The sequence below is a fragment of the Arachis stenosperma genome, chromosome 3, assembly GCF_014773155.1.
Source record: "Arachis stenosperma cultivar V10309 chromosome 3, arast.V10309.gnm1.PFL2, whole genome shotgun sequence".
NCBI classification, from domain to species: Eukaryota; Viridiplantae; Streptophyta; class Magnoliopsida; order Fabales; family Fabaceae; genus Arachis; species Arachis stenosperma.
In genome coordinates, this window is record NC_080379.1 from 24,945,108 (window position 1) to 24,971,089 (window position 25,982).

The 25,982-nt window shown below is 37.7% G+C and overlaps 1 protein-coding gene across 1 annotated transcript; it reads right to left on the reverse strand.

Moving 5' to 3' along the window:
- Nucleotides 1-278: 278 nt before the first annotated feature.
- LOC130968073 (wax ester synthase/diacylglycerol acyltransferase 4-like) lies at nt 279-4,361 on the reverse strand. Its single transcript, XM_057893156.1, has 5 exons — nt 4,134-4,361; nt 3,139-3,714; nt 2,467-2,823; nt 1,921-2,058; nt 279-1,056 (listed from the first exon to the last, which is right to left on the reverse strand). Exons 1-5 carry the CDS (start codon nt 4,311-4,313, stop codon nt 898-900), a joined length of 1,410 nt encoding a protein of 469 aa, XP_057749139.1. The 5' UTR covers nt 4,314-4,361; the 3' UTR covers nt 279-897.
- Nucleotides 4,362-25,982: the final 21,621 nt, after the last annotated feature.

Here is a 25,982-nt window from a genome sequence, read left to right on the forward strand (position 1 = left end):
GATTTTTGTTGACAAAGTTTTTAATGAGTCAGTCCCATCACTAAAGGATATTGTACTCTTTTTTTTTCACTAAGGATTTTTCCCACTGAGTTTTTCTTTAATAAGATTTTAACGAGGCATAATCCTTAATGGTCATCCAAGGAGGAGTGTTACAATATGGATGACCATTGACCATGTATGACTTGAATGGCTCAACTTTTCTATAGTGAAGTGCCATATTACCAAGGAGATTACATTTAATGAAAGAGATAAAAAAGACTCTTGTACATGTATAAATAGAAAGTTAAACCTACATTGATTACACACAACAATAATAAACATTCTCCTCTTTTTTTCTACACTATTAATATCTCTCTCTTTATATTTCTTTATTTGTTACCTCTTCCTTATTTATTTATTTAGTTATTTTATAACACAACATACTAGAATTGCATTGTGCACTAAAATACTATAGAGCACGACCAAAAGAGCAATACACTTTTTCCTTATCTTTCAATTCTTTCATCTCTCTAAATGCCTTTTCTCTTCATGGTATAAGTATTTGAATTAGAAAATTGATATTTAATTTGGGAATACATCTTTGTATCTGCCGTTTTTTATTTATCATACACATTTATTCTATAAAATCAAATATATGATACATTTAGCTTATAAAAATATACATCCAATTTTTAACTACTAAATTATATTTGATTTTATAATTTTGTGTCATATAAAAAAATATATTTAGGTCCTATAAAAAATATTAAAATACGTTTTAACGCATCTATTAGCTGACACAATTGAAATTGAACATTAATTTGGATATCTTTTGATTGTTGCAATTATACTTAATAAAAGAAAAGTCCCAAATGATTTAAGGCTTCTTAGCTTTGTTTCCCTCCTTGGTAGGTAGGTTTAACCTTTGCTTCGAGGCATCTCCATTGCTGCTTTGGATATGGCTTCAAAAGCGTTGACCATGCATGCTTTGAACAACTTTTCATCGATGAAGCCTTTCTGTGTTTTTAAGGTAACCCTTAATGTTCTTGTATAGCTCATAATTGCAATATTGATACTCTGTAATGACAAAGAAGATAATATGTCAACAACATAACAGAACCCACACTTTTTCTTTTACTCTCTTCCTTTTTTTTTCTCCACTTTTGAAATTTTACATTGTAATAAATCTAGTCATTACTAACAATCGGAATGGATGGATGATTGGAATATCCACTCTTAACCAGGTTGTTTTTTCTTTTTTTGTTTTTTTTTGTTTTTTAAAAAAAGGAGCTCGGTACAATAAAGTAAAATTTATTATAAAATAAACAATAACTTAAAATAAAGATTTTATTCAACAAAATAAAGACGTACTTAATAGAGTTTAGAATTTAAGGTTTAAGATTTAAAATGTATACTTACTATATACTCTGCAAAAATACGATATCTCTTCTAAATACTTATATTCTTTGCCAATCTCTTTTATTTGTGAAAAATTTGTAGATAATTTTTTTGACACTCATTTCTAAATTACAAAAAACTTTTTTATTACTACTCTTAACTAGGTTAATTAGTCCACTATTCATTTATAAAAAGTATTTTAACTAAAAAAACAGTTGATCTAAAACCATAAAATTTTTTCACACAGAAAATGGAAATCAAATGCTTAACACATAATTAAGAGAAAATGAGTCACTTTCGCTTAAGTCTTAACTATACTCTCCCTATTAAATGGATGAATTAGTGTTAATAGTATATACATCAAATTTTAATAATTTTGTCTGCATACAAAATTCTTATATATAAGTTCAAATTTCTATATAAGATTAATGGTTTAGATTTGTTGTATATTATTGACAACAAACTCAAAGGTTGAACCAAACATTAACACTATTTAGGGCAAAATTGAATGAAAGAAAAGGAGAGAAAGATGATAGTAATAACCTCAGGTCCACCAGTCATTGTAAAGTACAAGCCTTTACAAGGATGATTTGCCAACGCCATAGGTTCAACTGGCCCAATCAAGTTCGATATTACCACACTTGCATTTTTTAGTGTCCCATAAATATGTTTTGCAACTGCCTACAACAACAACAACAACAACATAAAATTGGGTCACGTGTCAATAGTCTTGCCACTAAAAAAAACATTCATAATTAGATTATGCTAGCCCAGACATTATTCAATAATTTTATTAGTTAATTTCAATTATAAAATAACTAGCAGTCGAGGCTTGGTACTAGCGGCAGGATCTGCTGCCTCGCAAGTAGCTGCACCTGGGTTCAACTCCCATGAACTCATGTAGTGTGTGCGAGTGTGTTGTATGGGTGTGTAATACATGAGTAATGCCTAGGATTAACACTTAAAATATTTTCTATACTATTATTTTTTAACATATAAAGAAATTGAATAAAAACAAGTTTAATAATAAAAATATAAATTATTTAAAATATCCATAAACATTAGGTATGTTTGAAAAATTTATTATACCTCATGTCCTCTTAGTTTAAGCTCCAAATCAAGAAGCCACTCAATGAGAAAAACAGTGAAAGAATTTCTCTTCCTCTTGATAATCTTCTGTGCTTTCCAAACAAATTGAAGGGGATTGGAAAGGCTTGATTGGGTTAGCTTAGGGATTGAAACGTGCAAGAAAGCAATGTGATTCCCCCATGGAGATCTTGAATTTGGTTTCATCATTTCTTGAATTGATTGGTAGCTTCCAATGTTCCTAGTACTAAGTAAAACCAATCCTGTTGACTTTGTTCTTCTTCCCTTCTCGCTGTTCAGTTCTTCCATGTATAGCCTAATCCCATAGAAAATTGCCCCAGTAATCACATCGTTCAGCGTCTTCAAATTACAAACAAACAAAACGAACACACAATCATATTATTATTAGCTATAAATTTAAAAAAGTATAATAGTAGACATAAATACAACAATAAATTTATATATTTATTAATATTGATGAATAATATAACCCTGTGGGTAAGTAACATCCATCTTATAGAGCTAACAATAAACTCTTTAATCAAAAAAAAAAAAAAAACTCTTTAATGTCTCCAATAATGAGTGAAAAGTTTTAAAACTTAATTATCATTTTAATTTTAAGATTATATGACTGAAATAACTTGAAATAAACTTTAACACATTATATAAACTTACCACACCAAGCATGGACTTTATCTTTTTAATATGATCCAAAGAGAATGATATGTTTGTTAAGACACAAGGTTGATTCTCAACACCTTCCTCTCCACTCCTTATAGGACTCTTGTCATCTTCCACCATTGAGCTCTTCACCACACTCCATCCAAAATCCGAGATAGAGTTAAATACCGAAAATACGGCCGAAGGGATCCTCCTGAAGAATCCCTTCTTGGCGCGCACGGCCGACTCATTCGGCCGGCGCGAGGGAAAGGTCAAGGGAAGAGAAGGGTCATCAGCTCTTTGAAGGCAAGAGAGTAGAGCACCTACAAGGGTGTAACCATCTCCAAGAGCATGGTGGAGTTTGAATATTAAGGTGCCTTTAGCACTTGTCGTTGGGTATTTGATCACATGAACTTCCCATAGTGGTTTATCTTGAGGGGTTTTTTCCATTAATATTCTTGATACATATTCATCAAAGTATTCATCATAGAATTGTGATGACTCATTTTTTGGGAATATGGGAACTTTTATGTGCTCCTCTGCCTTCACCTCCACTTTTTTCCACCTCATTTCTCCATCTTCATCTCTCACCTGATTTCAAGTATATACATACACATAATATAAGTACAAAGTAAATATGTAAAACGGAAAAAAAAATAATTCAATTTCGTTCTATGTATAAACAATGATTTTATAAAAATATTTAATTATCTATCCTCGCATAGACACCTTGACTCAATAATCACCCATTAACTTGATTGTCTTAAAAACAAATAATAAGTATATATGATCAAATAATATTATTATTATTAGTGCATTAAAATTAATTTGAAAAAAAAAACTTTTTTTATACATAACTATTGAATAATACATTTAAACCCAAATCATATAAATAAGCCGACCGAAAAAGGTTTTATTAAAAATTAACAAATAGGATAAACCTCAAAAAAAGAAAAAAGAAAAAGAGTAGTCGATCAATAACACGAATGAAAAAAGAGCGAGGTTAAGACCATTATGGAGGAAAAGCGTGGATTGATAGGTAGAAAGACATCTTTGAACAAATGCATAGTTTGAGAGTCATCAATTGGAATTTCTGATTCCAAGAACCCAAAAACATATGCACATAGCAAAGGGGTGTTGAAGTATCTTCCACTAGGACTCACTGGCTCTGAAAATTCTAAGTTCTCCATGATACTCCACTATTTAAAAAGTGTTACAAAACTAATATTGGAGTACCACTTTGTTTTGAAGCTTGATTAAGCAAACCTGGGACTTATTATAGGACTAGATAAATTGTCTTGTATATAATTAATGATGCTGGGTCACATACATTACCTTGCCCTTATCCACTTTGAACTATCTTGATGTGAAACTTTTAAGGCTAATGAAGCTTCTTGAGTGTGTATCTTTATAGCGTAGATAAAAACAATTTATGTGTTTCCTTAAAAATTCACGTGTAAGGCTTGGCACTATTATTTTTGTACTCCTGTAGTCCTAAATATGTGGCTTTTAAGAACATGGCATGCATATATTAATTATCAAATGAGCTCGTGAGCTAAGCTAAGCCTGAGTTTAATTCATTAATTATTTAATAAATTAAGTTTATAAATTTGTGAATCAAACTTAAAACTAAATTTAACTTCATATATTAAATTAGTTATTAATATATATTTATTTATTTTATATTTTAATGTATCTAACATACATATTTATTAAGTATATAAAAGTAAAATATCTATATTTTAATGTATCGCTTTTTTAAGTTAGGAGTAAAACTCGAACTCCTAACTTTGAGGTGAGCATGAAAACACTATTTAATATAAACTATAATTTCGTTAACATATTTCTTATCTATTCTTGTAAATTAAATGGAGAAATGCATGAATGAGTATATAATGAACCAAACAGAATTGTATACGATAAAAGAGTGCAAAATGTTTATGTTTATATTTTGAAGTAATTTGTGAACTCAAGTTAACTCCTGAATTTTAGGTCAGTCAAATATAAAATTTATAATTAGACTTAATTATTAATGAAATAAATTTAATTTTTATAAGTCAAACTTAAACTTCACTTGATTTAACTCAACTTAATTCAACTTTGCTGCTATATTCATGGATATTTAGAATTCTGTATAAATCAAGCAGAATTTTGTTAGATTTGAACCTAACTCTAATATTTTATTAAGTCTATTTTAAAAATTTAAATATAATCCTAAACTAACCAAAATAAATCAAATCTAAACAACATATAATTAATATATATAATTTTACAAATTTTATACAATAAAGATTAATAAAATATGTTTTGGCCTAACCCAATAAGAAACGAAGGTCTACCAAGCGGACACATGTTCTTTCCGTATGACTAGACACCTTCCATGTGACCCAATCTTCTCCAGGAAGATCTCAACAGCTGGCAAAAACTTTTGAAAGGTTAGGCCTTAGTAGAAGAATGGCCCACTCGAACGAATAAGGATAAGGGAGAGGGATCTACCTTTCTCCCTAGGTACGTCATCATTACCTTAACCTAGCCACTTCATCGTACGAACATTAACTTAAGCATTGGAGTGTCCTTGCAGATGGCTCCATCCCGCCGACCAACGAACGATTCACTGGCGTAGCTCTCCGCCTCAGAACTTGCACTCAGGTTTTGATCCCTCTTTTAACACCTAACAACCAACCGACTTAGCGAACTACCAAAGAATGGTGCCATCTGTGGGGACCTGACGCGTGCTGAGGATGGAGGCTTTCCTCCACCCGGAGGATGAGCTAGGAGAAGGTGCGAACAGCAAATGACAAGGGGTTGCCTTATGAGTAGGCTGAGCACATGGACCTCTCGAAAGCGGTAGCCAACCCCCTCCGACGAGAATCACTCTCGCGACCGATCTCCTGGAAGGCATCCCTTCGAAGGAACATGAAGGTTGTAGAAGACTTAGAGAAGCGGGGTTGAATCTATGACCTTCTTCTAGTTTAATGAACATACCCTTTTAAACCAAGCTTGCAGTCTGAATCTGTTTGAACTTAACAGCAGGAAATTTATGAGACAATTTCATTTATCTCATGAATATCAGAAAACAGGATAGAGCAGAGAAGAGAAAAGCTAACACCATCATGTATCCTGGTTCGGTTGCCTTGTGCTATGCAACCTACGTCCAGTCTCCACCACAATAGTGGTGGAATTTCCACTATAGTTAAAGTATTACATACACCAATTCCATAGGATTGACACAATTCTTTTACACTCAAGTTCTAACCTAACTTGACTTTGGCTATGCTAATACCTTACTCTTCACTCTTAGTGCTCACCCAACTAAGAAATGAATACCTCAATGGTACTAGATACAAGACACAGATTTACCTAAAGAAATCTGAAACAACTCTAGGCTTTTCTATCAAGTGTATCACTCGGCCTCTTTTCACTCATTGGCTTTTACTTGAGCTCTCTCATTATGCCTTTTCACTCAAGAAATTACAAAAAGATAAACATTAAAAAGAAATTACAATCAGTAAAACATGAAGGAGATTGACTTCTTCAACAGCCTCTTTGCTATGTGATAAACCAGATTTGCTAGCCTCTAATTTAGTTTTTCATTCTGGCGGAATGCTCCTTTGATTAGGAAATACTGTCTAGTTAGATGAACTTCTTCAAAGACCTTTTCTCAGAACATACACCTCAAGAACACTGGTTATCTCTCCTTGACTTCTGAATGATAAAAAATCTTTTTTTATCTCCTTGCATGTTGCTGAGTTGCTCTCTCTAGGTCAACTTCTTGAGGTTTGTGCTTCACCAACTCAGTCGTTCACTTTTTTCCATTAATCCTCAAAATAGGAACTTTGCTTCTGACCTTCTCTTGTTGACCGAAAGACACAGATCAACAGAAACAGACATCTTCAATGGTAAACCCAGATCTTGGCCATTAAGAAACTACTCGGTCTCCAAGACACACTTGTGACCGTAGATGCATAGCAGTGGAAGCATAGATTATCTTTCCCATTTATCCCATTTCGGACTGACAGAGAGTTGGGAAGAAGAGAAGAAAGCAATATGCATGCAATAGAAAATGTGTTACATTTAACCTTTGCCTTAGCTTGATTTGGTTTGATTTTGCTGATTTGACCTCTGCCTTTCTTGCCTAACCTTCTCTTTCTTTCTTCTTCTTTGAATAGCTTAGGAACTAAGCTCTCTCTCTCTTTCTCAGAGTTCTGACCTAGACATCAAAAAGTGAATGTTGCATTGGGTGAGAACAATTTGGAGGGATCAGCTTGGAGTGATGGATACGGGCTTGGATTGGTTTGATTCATGCAATCCGTTTGATTTTCTTGGCCCATCTGATTTCATTTCCTTGATTCCTTTGGGCTTCTATTTATTTGTAGCCCACCAGCCTTGTTTTTGTTTTCATTCAATTTGGGCTGCCTTTGTATATCAATTTTGGCCTACAACACTTAATCACAAATAATTAACATTAGTTAGATAATTTCTCAAAAATAATGTTTGTCATCATTAATTAATTTAGTTAATTTCTTAACTCAAAAATCTCCCCCTTGATGACAAACATAATTAAAACAATGATTAAAGGGAGAAGAATTTTATTTAAGTTAAGAAACTTTCCTTTGAATGATGTTACTTGCTTTTATGTTGCTCATCCTTTCCCTTTTAAGAGTAGCTCCCTCTGGATTTATGTTCTCTTCTTCTTTTCTATTTATTATCCTTATAGAGAACACAATAAAGAACTACACAATTCAACTTAACTAAGGGATATTACATAACTAGCAACACATATCCAGCCCAATACTGAACATATTATATCAACATCAAAATAGAGCATCAATTTTAACTAATGCATGATAAAGCAACAAAACTTGTAAGGTAAGGTTAAGTTAACTTGATCATAGCCTTATCAAGCTTTCACAGCAGCAAGTATCAAATTTATTTTTCAAGAAAATGACCATAACAATAGTAATTAGAATGCATAATAAACTTCAGTAGTAGTCAGAATTCACAAAAAACAGTAGCAACAATCAAGATTCAAGCTACTACTCAAGCTATTACTCCCCCTTTTGTCATCAAGGGTGGAGCATAGACAAAATCCAGTAAAGTCTGCACCTTAAAACCTGCAAGAAAGTGTTAATTCATAGTTTAAACACCAAAATAAATGAAAGTGAGTGCATCAGTAGTTAAAGTTATTACAGTCATCCAAGATAATAAAAATTAGTTCAAAAGTAACAAAAGAAACAGTTTTCATGAGACAAAAAAAAAAGAGTAGACAACAGCAGTTTTAGGAGACAAATCTAGGCATCTGAACCATTTTCCTCTGGTGCACGAAATTGCAATCACACTTTTGCAATCCCGCACAACTAACCAGCAAGTGCACTGGGTCGTCCAAGTAATACCTTACGTGAGTAAGGGTCGATCCCACGGAGATTGTCGGCTTGAAGCAAGCTATGGTTATCTTGTAAATCTTAGTCAGGATATCAGAAATTATCAGGATTGATTGTGAAAAGCAAAAGAACATGAAATAAGTACTTGTTTTGCAGTAATGGGGAACAGGTTGAGGTTTTGGAGATGCTCTGTCTTCTGAATCTCTGCTTTCTTACTTTCTTCTTCTTCAAACACGCAAGGCTCCTTCCATGGCAAGCTATATGTAGGGTTTCACCATTGTCAGTGGCTACCTCCCATCCTCTCATTGGAAATGTTCAACGCACCCTGTCACGGCACGGCTATCCATCTGTCGGTTCTCAATCAGGCCGGAGTAGAATCCAGTGATTCTTTTGCGTCTGTCACTAACGCCCCGCCATCAGGAGTTTGAAGCTCATCACAGTCATTCAATCATTGAATCCTACTCAGAATACCACAGACAAGGTTTAGACTTTCCGGATTCTCTTGAATGCCGCCATCAGTTCTAGCTTATACCACGAAGATTCCGGTTAAAGAATCCAAGAGATATCTACTCGATCTAAGGTAGAACGGAGGTGGTTGTCAGGCACGCGTTCATAGTTGAGAATATGATGAGTGTCACGGATCATCACATTCATCCGAGTTAAGAACAAGTGATATCTTAGAACGGAAGCAAGCATGATTGAATAAGAAACAGTAGTAATTGCATTAATCCATCAAGACACAGCAGAGCTCCTCACCCCCAACCATGGGGTTTAGAGACTCATGCTGTGGAAGGTACACAAAGAAACGTGTAAAGTGTCATGAGGTACAGATACAATGTCAAAAGATCCTATTAATAGTGAACTAGTAACCTAAGGTTTACAGAAATGAGTAAATGACAGAAAAATCCACTTTCGGGCCCACTTGGTGTGTGCTTGGGCTGAGCATTGAAGCTTTCATGTGTAGAGACCTTTTCTGGAGTTAAACGCCAGCTTTCATGCCAGTTTGGTCGTTTAACTCCAATTTTTATGCCAGTTCCAGCGTTAAACGCTGGAAATTCTGAGGCTGATTTGCAACGCCGGTTTGGGCCATCAAATCTCGGGCAAAGTATGGACTATTATACATTGCTGGAAAGCCCAGGATGTCTACTTTCCAATGCCATTGAGAGCGCGCCAATTGGGCTTCTGTAGCTCCAGAAAATCCACTTCGAGTGCAGGGAGGTCAGAATCCAACAGCATCTGCAGTCCTTTTCAGCCTCTAAATCAGATTTTAGCTCAGATCCCTCAATTTCAGCCAGAAAATACCTGAAATCACAGAAAAACACACAAACCCATAGTAAAATCCAGAAAAGTGAATTTTAACTAAAAACTAATAAAAATATACTAAAAACTAACTAAATCATACTAAAAACATACTAAAAACAATGCCAAAAAGCGTATAAATTATCCGCTCATCACAACACCAAACTTAATTTGTTGCTTGTCCCCAAGAAACTGAAAATCAAAATAAAATAAAAAGAAGAGAATATACTATAGACTCCAGAATATCAAAGAAACATAGTTCCAATTAGATGAGCGGGACCAGTAGCTTTTTGCTTCCGAACAGTTTTGGCATCTCACTTTATCCTTTGAAGTTCAGAATGATTGGCATCTTTAGGAACTCAGAACTCAGATAGTGTTACTGATTCTCCTAGTTAAGTATAATGATTCTTGAACATAGCTAGTGTATGAGTCTTGGCTGTGGCCCAAAGCACTCTGTCTTCCAGTATTACCACCGGATACATACATGCCACAGACACATAATTGGGTGAACCTTTTCAGATTGTGACTCAGCTTTACTAGAGTCCCCAATTAGAGGTGTCCAGGGTTCTTAAGCACACTCTTTTTGCCTTGGTTCACAACTTTATTTCTTTCTTTTTCTTTCCTTTTCTTTTTCTTCTTTTTTTTTTCGAAATTTTTTTTTTGTATTCACTGCTTTTTCTTGCTTCAAGAATCAATTTGATGATTTTTCAGATCCTCAATAACAGTTCCCCTTTTTCCTCATTCTTTCAAGAGCCAACAAATTTAACATTCTCAAAACAACAAGTTCAAAAGACATATGCACTGTTCAAGCATTCATTCGGAAAGACAAAATTTATTGTCACCACATCAAACTAATTCAACTAGTTTCAAGGATAAATTCGAAATCCTGTACTTCTTGTTCTTTTGTGATTAAAGCATTTTTCATTTAAGAAAGGTGATGGATTCATAGGACATTCATAGCTTTAAGGCATAAACTTTAAATTTTATTAATTATGAATTAAGAATAAGACTCAAAAATAGATATAAAATGAAACTAAAAATAGAAAAAAAAATAGAAAACAAAAATTTAAACCAGGCTCCTAATGATAGAGGTTTTCACAGAGTTAGGACTCAACAACCTTGATTTTGAGAAGTGGATGCTCCCTCAGCTTGAGAGGAGAGCTTTTGGCGTTTCCACTCTTGGAGTTCACGCCCCTGCTTCTCTTGTTCCTTCAGCAATTTGCAAAGCATGCAGTTCTGATTCTGCTGTTCTTCCTTAAGTTGCTCCATAGTCTCTTGCAACTTGTTGATAGATGCTTCTAGGCTGGCCCAGTAGCCAATTTCAGGGAATTCAGGGAGGAACTCCTGCGCCCTCCTTTTGATAGAGTTGTCTTGCATTTGTCCTTCCATTGACTTCTTGGTGATTGGATGTTCAATGGGTATGAACTCATCTACTCCCATCTTTACCCCAGCCTCTTTACAGAGCAAGGAGATCAAGCTTGGGTAAGCCAATTTGGCTTCAGTGGAATTCTTATTTGCAATTGTGTAGATCTCACAAGCAATCACATGATGAACCTCCACTTCTTTTCCAAGCATAATGCAATAAATCATCACTGCTCTCTTGATGGTGACCTCAGAACGGTTGCTAGTGGGCAGTATGGAACGCCCAATGAAGTCTAGCCAACCTCTTGCAATTGGTTTGAGGTCTCCCCTCTTGAGTTGGTTTGGGACACCCTTTGAATTGGTTATCCACTTAGTTCCAAGGAGGCATATGTCCTCTAGAACTTGATCCAACCCTTTATCTGCTCTCACCATTCTCCTATTAAAGGATTCAGGATCATCTTGCAGTTGAGGCAATTTGAAGATTTCTCTTATTTTGTCCAGATGAAAGTACATAACTTTCCCTCTGACCATGGTTCTGTAGGTATGGTAAGCAGTTCCAGTCATTCTCTGCTTATCTGTTAGCCACAGATTTGAGTAGAATTCCTGAACCATATTCCTTCCAACCTTTATCTCAGGATTGGTTAGAACTTCCCATCCTCTGTTTCGAATTTGCTCTTGGATCCCCGGATATTCATCTTCTTTCAGATCAAATTTAACTTCCGGGATCACTGACCTCAGACCCATTATTTTGTGATAATGGTCTTCATGTTCTTTGGTTAAGAACTTCTCTTGATTCCAAAGGTTCTTTGGATTATTCTCTTTCTTTCCTCTTAAATTGGTTTGTTTTCCCTTAGGAGCCATGACCTTGATGAATCTTGGCTTAGTGATCACGGAAAAGCACACCAAACTTAGAGGTTTGCTTGTCCTCAAGCAAAGAAAGGAAAGAAGAGAGAGAGGAGAAGAGCAAATTTGAATGGTGTGGGGGAATGGTGAGGCCGAACGTGTTTTTATAAGGGGGGGAAGGAGATTTCGAAAAAATTGAAAAGAGATTTGAGAAGATATGGAGAGAATTTGAGAAAAGGGTGAGTTTTTGAATAAGATTTGGGATTGATTTGAGAGGGATTTGAAGAATGATTTTGATTTGTGAGGATTTTAAAGTGAATGATGAAAGGTTGAGATGGGTTTATGTAGAAAAGTATGGGTAAGAAAAGGAAAGTTTGAAAAAATTTGATTGGAAAACAAAATCTTGGTCCCCCACCTTTCTGGCGTTAAACGCCCAGAATGGCACCCATTCTGGCGTTTAACGCCCATTTGGTGCCCCTTTTGGGCGTTTAACGCCCAGCCAGGTGCCCTGGCTGGCGTTAAACGCCAGAATCCCCTTTGTCACTGGGCGTTTTTCTAAACGCCCAGGATGCTGCACACCTGGCGTTAAACGCCCAGAATGGTGCCCATTCTGGCGTTTAACACCCAAAATGGCACCTTTACTGGCGTTAAACGCCCAGAATGGTGCCCATTCTGGCGTTTAACGCCCAAAATGCCCCTTACTGGCGTTTTTTCGCCAGTAAGCTCTTTTTCTCTGCTTTTTGCACTGAATCCTTCTGTAACTCTGTGAATTCCTTCATTTTTGATACTTGCCTCTGTAAAAACAAAACATATGACCTACTAATGACTGGGTTGCCTCCCAACAAGCGCTTCTTTACTATCTTTAGCTGGACCTTTACTGAGAGTCACTCAAGTCTCAGTTTTGAGCATTCCTGCTCAAAATTGCCTTCAAGATAATGCTTGATTCTTTGTCCATTAACAATGAACTTTTTGTCAGAATCAATATCCTGAAGCTCAACATATCCATATGGTGACACTCCTGTAATCACATACGGACCCCTCCACCGGGATTTAAGTTTTCTTGGAAACAACTTGAGCCTAGAGTTGAAGAGCAGAACTTTTTCTCCTGGCTCAAAGACTCTGGTTGACAACTTCTTGTCATGCCATTTCTTTGCCTTTTCCTTATAAATTTTTGCATTTTCAAAGGCATTGAGTCTGAACTCTTCTAGCTCATTCAGCTGGAGCAATCTTTTTTCACCAGCTAACTGAGCATCCATGTTTAGGAATCTGGTTGCCCAGTAGGCTTTATGTTCTAGTTCCACGGGCAGATGACAGGCCTTCCCACACACTAGTTGGTATGGAGAGGTTCCTATAGGAGTCTTGAATGCTGTTATGTATGCCCACAGAGCATCATCCAAACTCTTTGCCCAATCCTTTCTTCGGGCTATCACAGTCCGTTCTAGGATTCTTTTTAATTCTCTGTTTGAGACTTCAGCTTGCCCATTTGTCTGTGGATGATAAGGAGTTGCCACCTTGTGGCTAATTCCACATCTGACCATAGCAGAGTACAGCTGTCTATTGCAGAAATGAGTGCCCCCGTCACTGATTAGTACTCTGGGAACCCCAAACCTGCTGAAGATGTGTTTCTGGAGGAATTTTAGCACGGTCTTGGTATCATTAGTGGGTGTAGCAATTGCTTCTACCCACTTAGATACATAGTCCACTGCCACCAGAATGTAAGTGTTTGAGTATGATGGTGAGAATGGACCCATGAAGTCAATTCCCCATACATCAAACAATTCTATCTCTAATATCCCTTGTTGAGGCATGGCATATCCGTGAGGCAAGTTACCAGCTCTTTGGCAACTGTCACAGTTACGCATAAACTCTCGGGAATCTTTATAGAGAGTAGGCCAGTAGAAGCCACATTGGAGGACTTTAGTGGCTGTTCGCTCACTTCCAAAATGTCCTCCATACTGTGATCCATGGCAATGCCATAAGATCCTTTGTGCTTCTTCTCTGGGTACACATCTACGGATCATTCCGTCTGCACATCTCTTAAAGAGATATGGCTCATCCTATAGGTAGTACTTGGCATCTGAAATTAATTTCTTTCTTTGCACTCTGCTGTACTCCTGGGGTATGAACCTCACAGCTTTATAGTTTGCAATATCTGCAAACCATGGAGCTTCCTAAATGGCAAAGAGTTGCTCATCTGGGAAAGTCTCAGAGATCTCAGTAGAAGGGAGGGATGCCCCAGCTACTGGTTCTATTCGGGACAGATGATCAGCTACCTGGTTCTCTGTCCCTTTTCTGTCTCTTATTTCTATATCAAACTCTTGCAGAAGCAACACCCATCTTATTAGCCTGGGTTTTGAATCCTGCTTTGTGAGTAAGTATTTAAGAGCAGCATGGTCAGTGTACACAATCACTTTGGATCCCACTAGATAGGATCTAAACTTGTCAATGGCATAAACCACTGCAAGTAACTCTTTTTCTGTGGTTGTGTAATTCTTCTGTGCGTCATTTAGAACACAGCTGGCATAATAAATGACGTGCAGAAGCTTGTTATGCCTCTGTCCCAACACTGCACCAATGGCATGGTCACTGGCATCACACATTAATTCAAATGGCAATGTCCAATCTGGTGCAGAGATGACTGGTGCTGTGACCAGCTTAGCTTTCAGAGTCTCAAACGCCTGCTGACACTGTGTGTCAAACACAAATGGTGTGTCAGTAGCTAGCAGGTTACTCAAAGGTTTTGCGATTTTCGAAAAATCCTTTATGAACCTTCTGTAAAATCCTGCATGCCCCAGAAAGCTTCTGATTGCCTTAACATTGGCAGGTGGTGGTAACTTTTCAATTACCTCTACCTTTGCCTTATCCACCTCTATTCCCCTGCTTGAAATTTTGTGCCCAAGGACAATTCCTTCAATCACCATAAAGTGACATTTCTCCCAGTTTAAAACTAGGTTAGTCTCTTGGCACCTTTTCAGGACAAGTGATAGGTGGTTAAGACAGGAGCTGAATGAGTCTCCATATACTGAGAAGTCATCCATGAAGACTTCCAGAAATTTCTCCACCATATCAGAGAAGATGGATAACATACATCTCTGAAAAGTTGCAGGAGCATTACACAGACCAAAAGGCATCCTCTTGTAGGCAAACACGCCAGAAGGGCAAGTAAATGCTGTTTTCTCTTGGTCCTGAGGATCTACTGCAATTTGGTTGTAACCTGAATAGCCATCCAAAAAGCAGTAATAATCATGACCAGCTAGTCTTTCTAGCATTTGGTCTATGAATGGTAAAGGAAAATGATCCTTTCTGGTGGCTGTATTGAGCCTTCTGTAGTCAATACACATACGCCACCCTGTGACTGTTCTTGTAGGAACCAGTTCATTTTTTTCATTATGAACCACTGTCATGCCTCCCTTCTTGGGGACAACTTGTACAGGGCTCACCCAGTGGCTATCAGAAATAGGATAAATAATCCCAGCCTCTAGTAATTTAGTGACCTCTTTCTGCACCACCTCCTTCATGGTAGGATTTAACCTCCTCTGTGGTTGGACCACTGGTTTGGCATTATCCTCCAACAGGATCTTGTGCATGCATCTGGCTGGGCTAATGCCCTTAAGATCACTTATGGACCACCCAAGAGCTGTCTTGTGTGTCCTTAGCACTTGAATCAGTGCTTCCTCTTCCTGTGGATTTAAAGCAGAGCTTATAATCACTGGAAAAGTGTCACCCTCTCCCAAAAAAGCATACTTCAGGGATGGTGGTAGTGGTTTGAGTTCAGGTTTGGGAGGTTTATCCTCCTCCTAAGGAATTTTCGAAAATTCCTTTGTTTCCTGTGGTTCTTCTTGATCAGGTTGAACATCCTTGAAGATGTCTTCAAGCTCTGATTCTAGGCTTTCAGTCATATTGATCTCTTCTACCAGAGAGTCAATAATGTCAGTGCCCATGCAGTCATTTGGTGTGTCTGGATGCTGCATAGCTTTTACAGCATTCAACTTGAACTCATCCTCATTGACTCTCAGGGTTACTTCCCCTTTGTGTACATCAATGAGAGTTCGTCCAGTTGCTAGGAAAGGTCTTCCTAGAATGAGAGTTGCACTTTTGTGCTCTTCCATTTCCAGCACCACAAAGTCAGTTGGAAAGGCAAATGGCCCAACCTTAACAATCATATCCTCTATTATGCCTGATGGGTGTTTAATGGAGCCATCAGCAAGTTGGAGGCATATCCGGGTTGGTTTGACTTCTCCAGTCAACCCAAGCTTTCTGATAGTGGATGCAGGTATTAGATTGATGCTTGCTCCAAGATCACATAGGGCTGTCTTGGTGCAGGCACCTTCTAATGTGCATGGTATCATAAAGCTTCCTGGATCTTGAAGCTTTTCTGGTAAACTTTTCAGAATGACTGCACTGCATTCTTCAGTGAGAAACACTTTTTCAGTTTCTCTCCAATCCTTCTTATGACTTAGGATCTCTTTCATGAACTTAGCATAAGAAGGTATTTGCTCAAGTGCCTCTGCAAACGGAATCTTTATTTCAAGAGTCCTTAAATAGTCTGCAAAGCGGGCAAATTGCTTATCCTGTTCCGCTTTGCGGAGTTTCTGAGGATAAGGCATCTTGGCTTGATATTCTTCAACCTTAGATGCTGCAGGTTTATTCCTTACAGAAGTGGTTGAAGAAGCCTTTTTAGAGGGATTACTGTCAGCACTCTCAGGTGTCTGATCCTCCCTTGGCGTCTGAACGCCAGGAATGGGTGAAGATTAGGCGTTAAACACCAACTTCTCTCCCTTTTCTGGTGTTTGAACGCCAGAACTGGGTAAGGAATGGGCGTTTAACGCCAGCTTTCCTTCCCCTTCTGGCGTTTGAACGCCAATAGCATTCCTCTCTGGGCTCTTACTATCCTCAGAGGGATTTTGAACAGTGGTTTGGTTGTCCTCTGTCAATTGTTCCTTATTTGGCTTTTTGCTCTTTTGAGCAGTGTTATTCAGTGTCTTACCACTCCTCAGTTGAACTGCTTGACATTCCTCTGTTATCTGTTTAGATATTTGCTGTTTTGCTTGATTCAACTGCAGTTCTATGTTCTTGTTAGCAACTTTAGTTTCAGGAGCATCTCTTTAAATTCTGCTAACTGTTCTGTCATCAGGAGCAATTGTTGATTAAGCTCAATCATCTGTTCTTGAGGATTAGGATCAGTGACTACTGTCATGATTTCCTCTTTTGGAGAGAACTCATTGCTAGAGTACAAATATTGATTTCTAGCAACAGTGTCTATAAGCTCTTGAGCCTCTTCAATTGTCTTCCTCATGTGTATAGATCCACCAGCTGAGTGGTCTAAAGACATCTGAGCTTTTTCTGTAAGCCCATAGTAGAAGATGTCTAACTGTACCCACTCTGAAAACATTTCAGAGGGGCATTTTCTTAGCATACCTCTATACCTCTCCCAGGCATTATAAAGGGATTCATTATCCTCTTGTTTAAAGCCTTGGATGTCCAGCCTTAGCTGTGTCATCCTCTTTGGAGGGTAAAAATGATTCAGGAATTTGTCTGATAACTGTTTCCATGTCTTTATGCTTGCTGTAGGTTGGTTATTCAACCACCTTTTAGCTTGATCTTTTACAGCAAATGGAAATAGTAATAGTCTATAGACATCCTGATCCACCTCTTTATCATGTACTGTGTCAGCAATTTGTAAGAACTGTGCCAGAAACTCAGTAGGCTCTTCCTGTGGAAGACTGGAATACTGGCAATTTTGCTGCACTATGATAATGAGTTGAGGATTTAGCTCAAAGCTGCTTGCTTTGATGGGAGGTGTACAGATGCTACTCCCATATGCAGCTGTAATGGGGTTAGCATATGATCCCAGAGTCCTTTTGGACTGATCAATCCCACTTAGGTCCATAATGGATAAAGGGAAATGATAATGGTTGCAAATAGATAAATTTTTTTTTTAAGTGACCGAAAATAATAAAATAAAATAAAACAAAAGGAAAATAAAATAAAAAAAATTCAAAAATTAAAAGAAAATAAGATCAAAGCAAATTGAAAACGGAATCAATTAGTTAATTAAAAAGATTTTGAGATTAGCAATTAGAAAGATATGATTGAAAAATTTTTATGAAAAAGATTTGATTTTTGAAATGAAGAAAGAGAAAAACAACAAAATGACACCAAACTTAAAATTTTTAGAGAATCAAACACAATTTTTCGAAAATTTTAAAGGAAAAACACAAAGAGGACACCAAACTTAGAATTTTTACGGATTAAAAAGGGACTAAAGACATGCAAATTCGAAAATTAGAAGAAAAACAAAAGCATGCAATTGACACCAAACTTGAAATATGAAACTAGACTCAACTAAAAGACTCTAAACCAACAAAAATAAAACAGTCCTAATCTAAGCAACAAGATAAGCCGTCAGTTGTCCAAACTCGAACAATCCCCGGCAACGGCGCCAAAAACTTGGTGCACGAAATTGCAATCACACTTTTGCAATCCCGCACAACTAACCAGCAAGTGCACTGGGTCGTCCAAGTAATACCTTATGTGAGTAAGGGTCGATCCCACGGAGATTGTCGGCTTGAAGCAAGCTATGGTTATCTTGTAAATCTTAGTCGGGATATCAGAAATTATCAGGATTGATTGTGAAAAGCAAAAGAACATGAAATAAGTACTTGTTTTGCAGTAATGGGGAACAGGTTGAGGTTTTGGAGATGCTCTGTCTTCTGAATCTCTGCTTTCTTACTTTCTTCTTCTTCAAACACGCAAGGCTCCTTCCATGGCAAGCTATATGTAGGGTTTCACCGTTGTCAGTGGCTACCTCCCATCCTCTCATTGGAAATGTTCAACGCACCCTGTCACGGCACGGCTATCCATCTGTCGGTTCTCAATCAGGCCGGAGTAGAATCCAGTGATTCTTTTGCGTCTGTCACTAACGCCCCGCCTTCAGGAGTTTGAAGCTCGTCACAGTCATTCAATCATTGAATCCTACTCAGAATACCACAGACAAGGTTTAGACCTTCCGGATTCTCTTGAATGCCGCCATCAGTTCTAGCTTATACCACGAAGATTCCGGTTAAAGAATCCAAGAGATATCTACTCAATCTAAGGTAGAACGGAGGTGGTTGTCAGGCACGCGTTCATAGTTGAGAATATGATGAGTGTCATGGATCATCACATTCATCCGAGTTAAGAACAAGTGATATCTTAGAACGGAAGCAAGCATGATTGAATAAGAAACAGTAGTAATTGCATTAATCCATCAAGACACAGCAGAGCTCCTCACCCCCAACCATGGGGTTTAGAGACTCATGCTGTGGAAGGTACACAAAGAAACGTGTAAAGTGTCATGAGGTACAGATACAATGTCAAAAGATCCTATTAATAGTGAACTAGTAACCTAAGGTTTACAGAAATGAGTAAATGACAGAAAAATCCACTTCCGGGCCCACTTGGTGTGTGCTTGGGCTGAGCATTGAAGCTTTCATGTGTAGAGACCTTTTCTGGAGTTAAACGCCAGCTTTCATGCCAGTTTGGGCGTTTAACTCCAATTTTTATGCCAGTTCCAGCGTTAAACGCTGGAAATTCTGAGGCTGATTTGCAACGCCGGTTTGGGCCATCAAATCTCGGGCAAAGTATGGACTATTATATATTGCTGGAAAGCCCAGGATGTCTACTTTCCAATGCCGTTGAGAGCGCGCCAATTGGGCTTCTGTAGCTCTAGAAAATCCACTTCGAGTGCAGGGAGGTCAGAATCCAACAGCATCTGCAGTCCTTTTCAGCCTCTAAATAAGATTTTAGCTCAGATCCCTCAATTTCAGCCAGAAAATACCTGAAATCACAGAAAAACACACAAACCCATAGTAAAGTCCAGAAAAGTGAATTTTAACTAAAAACTAATAAAAATATACTAAAAACTAACTAAATCATACTAAAAACATACTAAAAATAATGCAAAAAAGCGTATAAATTATCCGCTCATCACCCTCCGAATCAGCTTCTTCATCAGCATCAGTGGCAGGATCTTCATCCTTTTGAAGGTTGTAAATGAACACAGCCACTCTATCTCTTAATTTTTGGATGAAATTCTCATGCTTGCTTGCTAGTTCCTTTATTCCTTACTCATGGCAATCATGTGATTGGATTGGGAGACAAACTCCTGGATCACATCTTTGACAACATTCAGCAGAGCAGATTTTTGTCCAGTGGAGATGGAAGTGCTCTCGGTGGAAGGAAGAGGAGATTCCTCAGGAATAAAGTCATCATCTTCCTCATCTAAGACCACTCTCTCAAAACGAGTAGGTCTTTTTTGCTGTTTCATTGAACCACCCCCTTTTAGATATAAATGTCTATTTTCATAATTCTCATTGGACAAGTCAACACCAAAATGCTCAAAAACACAAGTTAGAAACATGCCATTAGGAAGGGCTTTGTGAGTGGGTATAATGCCATCAATCAAGGAAACATGTTCACAAATATGAGCCAAAGCATCATTGAAAGAAACACCAACTCCTTCATCCCACTTAACAGAAGTATAAGCACATGGCCCAACATCAGTATACTTCAAAGAATCACTGATTGTTTCATCATTTAAAACAATCTCTCTACCCTTAACATAAGAATGAACACTTTCTTCATGATATGTCATGTTTGCATAAAACTATTTGACCAAAAGTGGGTAAACAAGCTTTTTGATGTTAAAAAGATGATTCCATTCTAGAAATTCCAAATTTTCAACAAAAGAAAAACCTTTTTTTTCAAAGTTGGTAAATCAGCAAGAAAAGAGGGACACAGGGTACGATACTTAATAACTCCTTCATAAAAGTCATTGTTCATGGCAAACCTAAATCTATAAGGATTATAGTTGGAGTGAGATGTCATGAAGTGGGATTTATGAGCAAAAGGATCAATGTCTGGTTCTCTAACATATTTGAGAGGGAGTCGAGGTTTACCTCTTTGAGAATGCAAGGGAATAGACCTTGTCTTAGGTTGTGTGGGCTCAGAGGTAGGTTCAGGCGCTACTGATAATTTTCCTTTCGACGAGCTTGGCTTCGACGACCCAGGCTTTGATTGAGGTTCCTTTGGAGGTGGCGTTGGCTTGGCTGAAGGTAAAACCCTAGAAGGATTCTTTTTGCAAGCCATAGGATCCGGACGAGGAGGTGAGGTTGGAGGAGAAGGAAAAGAAGTGAAGGTTCAGTCTTAGAAGCGAGTTGATGGTTTTGTAGGAAGCTTGTAAACTTTTTCTCGAGGAGGCCTTTTAACTATGGTTTTCTTTCTCGTTTGGTTGGTTTCAGATTTTTGAAGGAAGAGAAGCAGTAAAGTTAGTGGGGAGAAACCGAAGGGTTTGAGAAGGAATTATGGAGGGAAGCGAAGAAGTGTTGGTAACCGTACCCAAAAGAAAGTTTTTCAAGCCATACAACTGCATCACCACTGATTTGACTTGAAGGGACTTGACATCATAAAGGGAAAGATTTTATTTGATTTAAAAACAAAATAGGAAATTAATTTTAAAATTTGAAAACCCTTTTGGACAAAAAGAAAAGACTGAAATACACAAGCCAACAAAAACAAACAACAAAAATATGTAGCATTTATATTGGGCTCAGATAAATCTGCACGTGCAACAAGCCCAGAAAATGCTGATTGAAGAGAACGTTCTTCACTTGCCCAGAATTGTCTCATACCTGTTTATGAGACAAAAACTCCAACAAACACATCAGCAGCTTTCAAACAAAGAATCATAACTTAAAATTCCTGGACTAGTCCTAAGCATGTAAAATCTATCCTCAACTAGTGGTTTAGTGAAAATATCTGCCAATTGCTCTTCTGATTTAACAAATTGAATGCTAATATCACCCTTTTGAACATGTTCTCTTATTGAGTGAAATTTCACTTCAATATGTTTAGTCCTAGAGTGCAAAACTGGATTTTTTTGAAATATTAATCACACTGATATTGTCACACAACAAGGGAATATTTTCAGTATTTAACTTGTAATCAGCAAGCTGTGTTTTTAACCACATAAGCTGAGAACAAGAAGAAGCAGCTATATACTCAGCCTCTGCAGTGGATAAAGCCACTGTTGGTTGCTTCTTACTTGACCAAACATTCAAGGACTTTCCAAGGAAGTAACATAAGCCTGATGTGCTCTTTCTATCAACTCTATCACCGGCAAAATCTGCATCACAATAACCAACTACAGAAAAATCATCAATCTTAGGATACCAAAGACCAAAATTAGATGTGCCATGAATATATCTAATGATCTTCTTAACTGTAGAAAGATGAAACTCTTTAGGTTTAGACTGGAATCTTGAACACATTCCAACACTTTGCACAATATCGGGTCTAGAGGAAGTTAAGTATATAAGAGAGTCAATCATTCCTCTATACCTAGTCTCGTTTACATCTTTCTCAGTTTCTCCCTTATCTAATTTTGAATTAGGGTGCATGGGAGTTCCCATGGGTTTGGCATTTTCCATACCAAAATTTCTTGATAAATAAATTTGTGTCTGTGGTGCCTCTTTGAAAATCATTTTTCAAAAGAAAAAAGCTAAGTCTCCCATACCAAGCTTTAGGAGCTTGTCTCAAATCATAGAGAGCTTTTGATAATTTGAAAACATGGTTAGAAAGCTCTTTATTTTCAAAATCATGTGGCTGCTCCACATACACTTCTCTATCTATCATACTATTTAAAAATGCACATTTCACATCCATTTGATATAATTTAAAACCACAAAATGCAGCATAAGGTAAGAGAAGTCTTATAGCTTTCATTCGGGCAACAGGGGCAAAGGATTCATCAAAGTCTATTCCTTCTTATTGGTCATATCCTTGTGCCACTAGCCTTGCTTTGTTTCTTGCAATGCTACCATCCTCTCCTAGCTTGTTCCGAAATATCCACTTGGTGCTTGTCACTTTCTTTCCATTCGGCCTTGGAACCAATGTCCACACTTGGTTCTTCTCAAATTCAAGAAGCTCATCTTCTATTTCCTTTACCCAAGAAGGGTCATTAAGGGCTTCTTTGACATTTTGAGGCTCCATTTGAGAGAGAAGGGCAATGTTTGTTCCTTCATTGGCCTTTCTAGTTGAGGACCGAGTTTTAACCCCATGAGAGACGTTCCCAATAACAAATTTCTCAGGATAATTCTTCAGAAATCTCCATTCACGAGGTTTGGTGGACTTGGAGGCAGATTCAGTTACCAAGGGATTCTGGGTACTGCTGGTTTCAGGATCTCCTTCAGATTCATGAGACAAAATGGAATTGTCTCTTAAATTTTTAGCAGCTGCAGTTTCTGGTTTAGTGGTGCACGAAATTGCAATAACACTTTTGCAATCCCGCACAACTAACCAGCAAGTGCACTGGGTCGTCCAAGTAATACCTTGCGTGAGCAAGGGTCGATCCCACGGAGATTGTCGGCTTGAAGCAAGCTATGGTTATCTTGTAAATCTTAGTCAGGATATCAGAAATTATCAGGATTGATTGTAAGAAGCAAAAGAACATGTAATAGTTACTTGTACTGCAGTAATGGAGAATGGGTTGAGGTTTGGAGATGCTCCATCTTCCGAATCTCTGCTTTCCTACTGTCCTCTTCATCAAACACGCATGTCTCCTTCCATGGCAAGCTCGTGTAGGGTCTCACTGTTGTCAGCAGCTACCTCCCATCCGCGCAGTGAAAGCTAATGCAAAGCACTCTGTCACAGTGCCGCCAATCACCGGTTTGGTTCCCTCCCCTACCGGAATAACTCTTTTGCGTCTGTCACTAACGCCCAGTAGGTTACAGGTTTGAAGCACGTCACAGTCATTCAATCATTGAATCCTACTCAGAATACCACAGACAAGGTTTAGACCTTCCGGATTCTCTTGAATGCTGCCATCAGGTCCTGCCTATACCACGAAGACTCAGAAGAATCCAAGAGATAACTACTCAATCTAAGATAGAACAGAGGTGGTTGTCAGGCACATGTTCATGGTTGAGAATGATGATGATTGTCACGGATCATCACATTCATCCGGATTAAGAACAAGTGTTATCTTAGAATGGAAGCAAGCATGATTGAATAAGAAACAGTAGTAATTGCATTAATCCATCAAGACACAGCAGAGCTCCTCACCCCCAACCATGGGGTTTAGAGGCTCATACTGTGGAAAGAACGTGTACAAAAATGTTATGAGGTCATAAGGTACTGATTACAATGTCAAAAGGTCCTATAAGTAGTAAACTAGTATCCTCAGTTTTACAGAAATGAGTAAATGACAGAAAAATCCACTTCTTGGGCCCACTTGGTGTGTGCTTGGGCTGAGCAATCAAGGAAATTCGTGTAGAGACCTTTTCTGGAGTTAAACGCCAGTTCTCATGCCAGTTTGGGCGTTTAACTCCAACTTTTATTCCAGTTCCGGCGTTTAACGCTGGAATTTCTGAGGCCGGATTGCTACGCGGGTTTGGGCCATCAAATCTTGGACAAAGTATGGACTATTATATATTGCTGGAAAGCCCTGGATGTCTACTTTCCAATGCCGTTGAGAGCGCGCCAATTGGGCTTCTGTAGCTCCAGAAAATCCGCTTCGAGTGCAGGGAGGTCAGAATCCAACAGCATCTGCAGTCCTTTTCAGTCTCTGGATCAGATTTTTGCTCAGGACCCTCAATTTCAGTCAGAAAATACCTGAAATCACAGAAAAACACACAAACTCATAGTAAAGTCCAGAAAAGTGAATTTTAATTAAAACTAATAAAAATATACTAAAAACTAACTAAAAGATACTAAAAACATACTAAAACAATGCCAAAAAGCATACAAATTATCCGCTCATCACAACACCAAACTTAAATTGTTGCTTGTCCCCAAGCAACTGAAAATCAAAATAGGATAAAAAGAAGAGAATATACTATAGATTCCAAAATATCAAAGAAACATAGTTCCAATCAGATGAGCGGGACTAGTAGCTTTTTGCCTCCGAACAGTTTTGGCATCTCACTCTATCCTTTGAAGTTCAGAATGATTGGCATCTATAAGAACTCAGAACTCAGATAGTGTTATTGATTCTCCTAGTTAAGTACATTGATTCTTGAACATAGCCAGTGTATGAGTCTTGGCTGTGGCCCAAAGCACTCTGTCTTCCAGTATTACCACCGGATACATACATGCCACAGACACATAATTGGGTGAACCTTTTTAGATTGTGACTCAGCTTTGCTAAAGTCCCCAATTAGAGGTGTCCAGGGTTCTTAAGCACACTCTTAATGCCTTGGATCACAACTTTATTTCCTTCTCTTTTTTCTTTTCTTTTTTTCTTTTTTTTTTTTTTCGAAATTTTTTTTTTTCACTGCTTTTCTTGCTTCAAGAATCAATTTTGATGATTTTTCAGATCCTCAATAACAGTTCTCTTTCTCCTCATTCTTTCAAGAGCCAACAATTTTAACATTCTTAAAACAACAAATTCAAAAGACATATGCACTGTTCAAGCATTCATTCAGAAAACAAAAAGTATTGTCACCACATCAAACTAATTCAACTAGTTTCAGAGATAAATTTTGAAATCCTGTACTTCTTGTTCTTTTGTGATTAAAGCATTTTTCTTTTAAGAGAGGTGACGGATTCATAGGACATTCATAGCTTTAAGGCATAAACTTTATTATTTTTATTAATTAAGAACAAGAATCAAATATAGATATAAGATGAGACTAAAAATAAAGGAAAGAATAAAAAAAACGAAAAACAGAGGCTCCTAATGGTAGAGGTTTTCACAGAGTTAGGACTCAACAACCTTGATTTTGAGAAGTGGATGCTCCCCCAGCTTGGGAGGAGAGCTTTTGGCGCTTCAGTTCTTTGATTTCACGCCCCTGCTTCTCTTGTTCCTTCAGCAATTTGCAGATCATGCAGTTCTGATTCTGCTGTTCTTTCTTCAGTTGTTCCATAGTCTCTTGCAGCTTGTTGATAGATGCTTCTAGGCTGGCCCAGTAGCCAACTTCAGGGAGCTCAGGGAGG

What these genes read in the sequence shown, in the direction of transcription:
- LOC130968073 (XM_057893156.1), bottom strand. Translation starts at nt 4,313, where the DNA reads ATGGAGAACTTAGAATTTTCAGAGCCAGTGAGTCCTAGTGGAAGATAC. An exon ending in TTAAACTAAGAGGACATGAG is followed by an intron (nt 2,059 to 2,466) that starts GTATAATAAATT and finishes TTGTTGTTGTAG; the next exon opens with GCAGTTGCAAAACATATTTA. An exon ending in CAATGACTGGTGGACCTGAG is followed by an intron (nt 1,057 to 1,920) that starts GTTATTACTATC and finishes TTGTCATTACAG; the next exon opens with AGTATCAATATTGCAATTAT.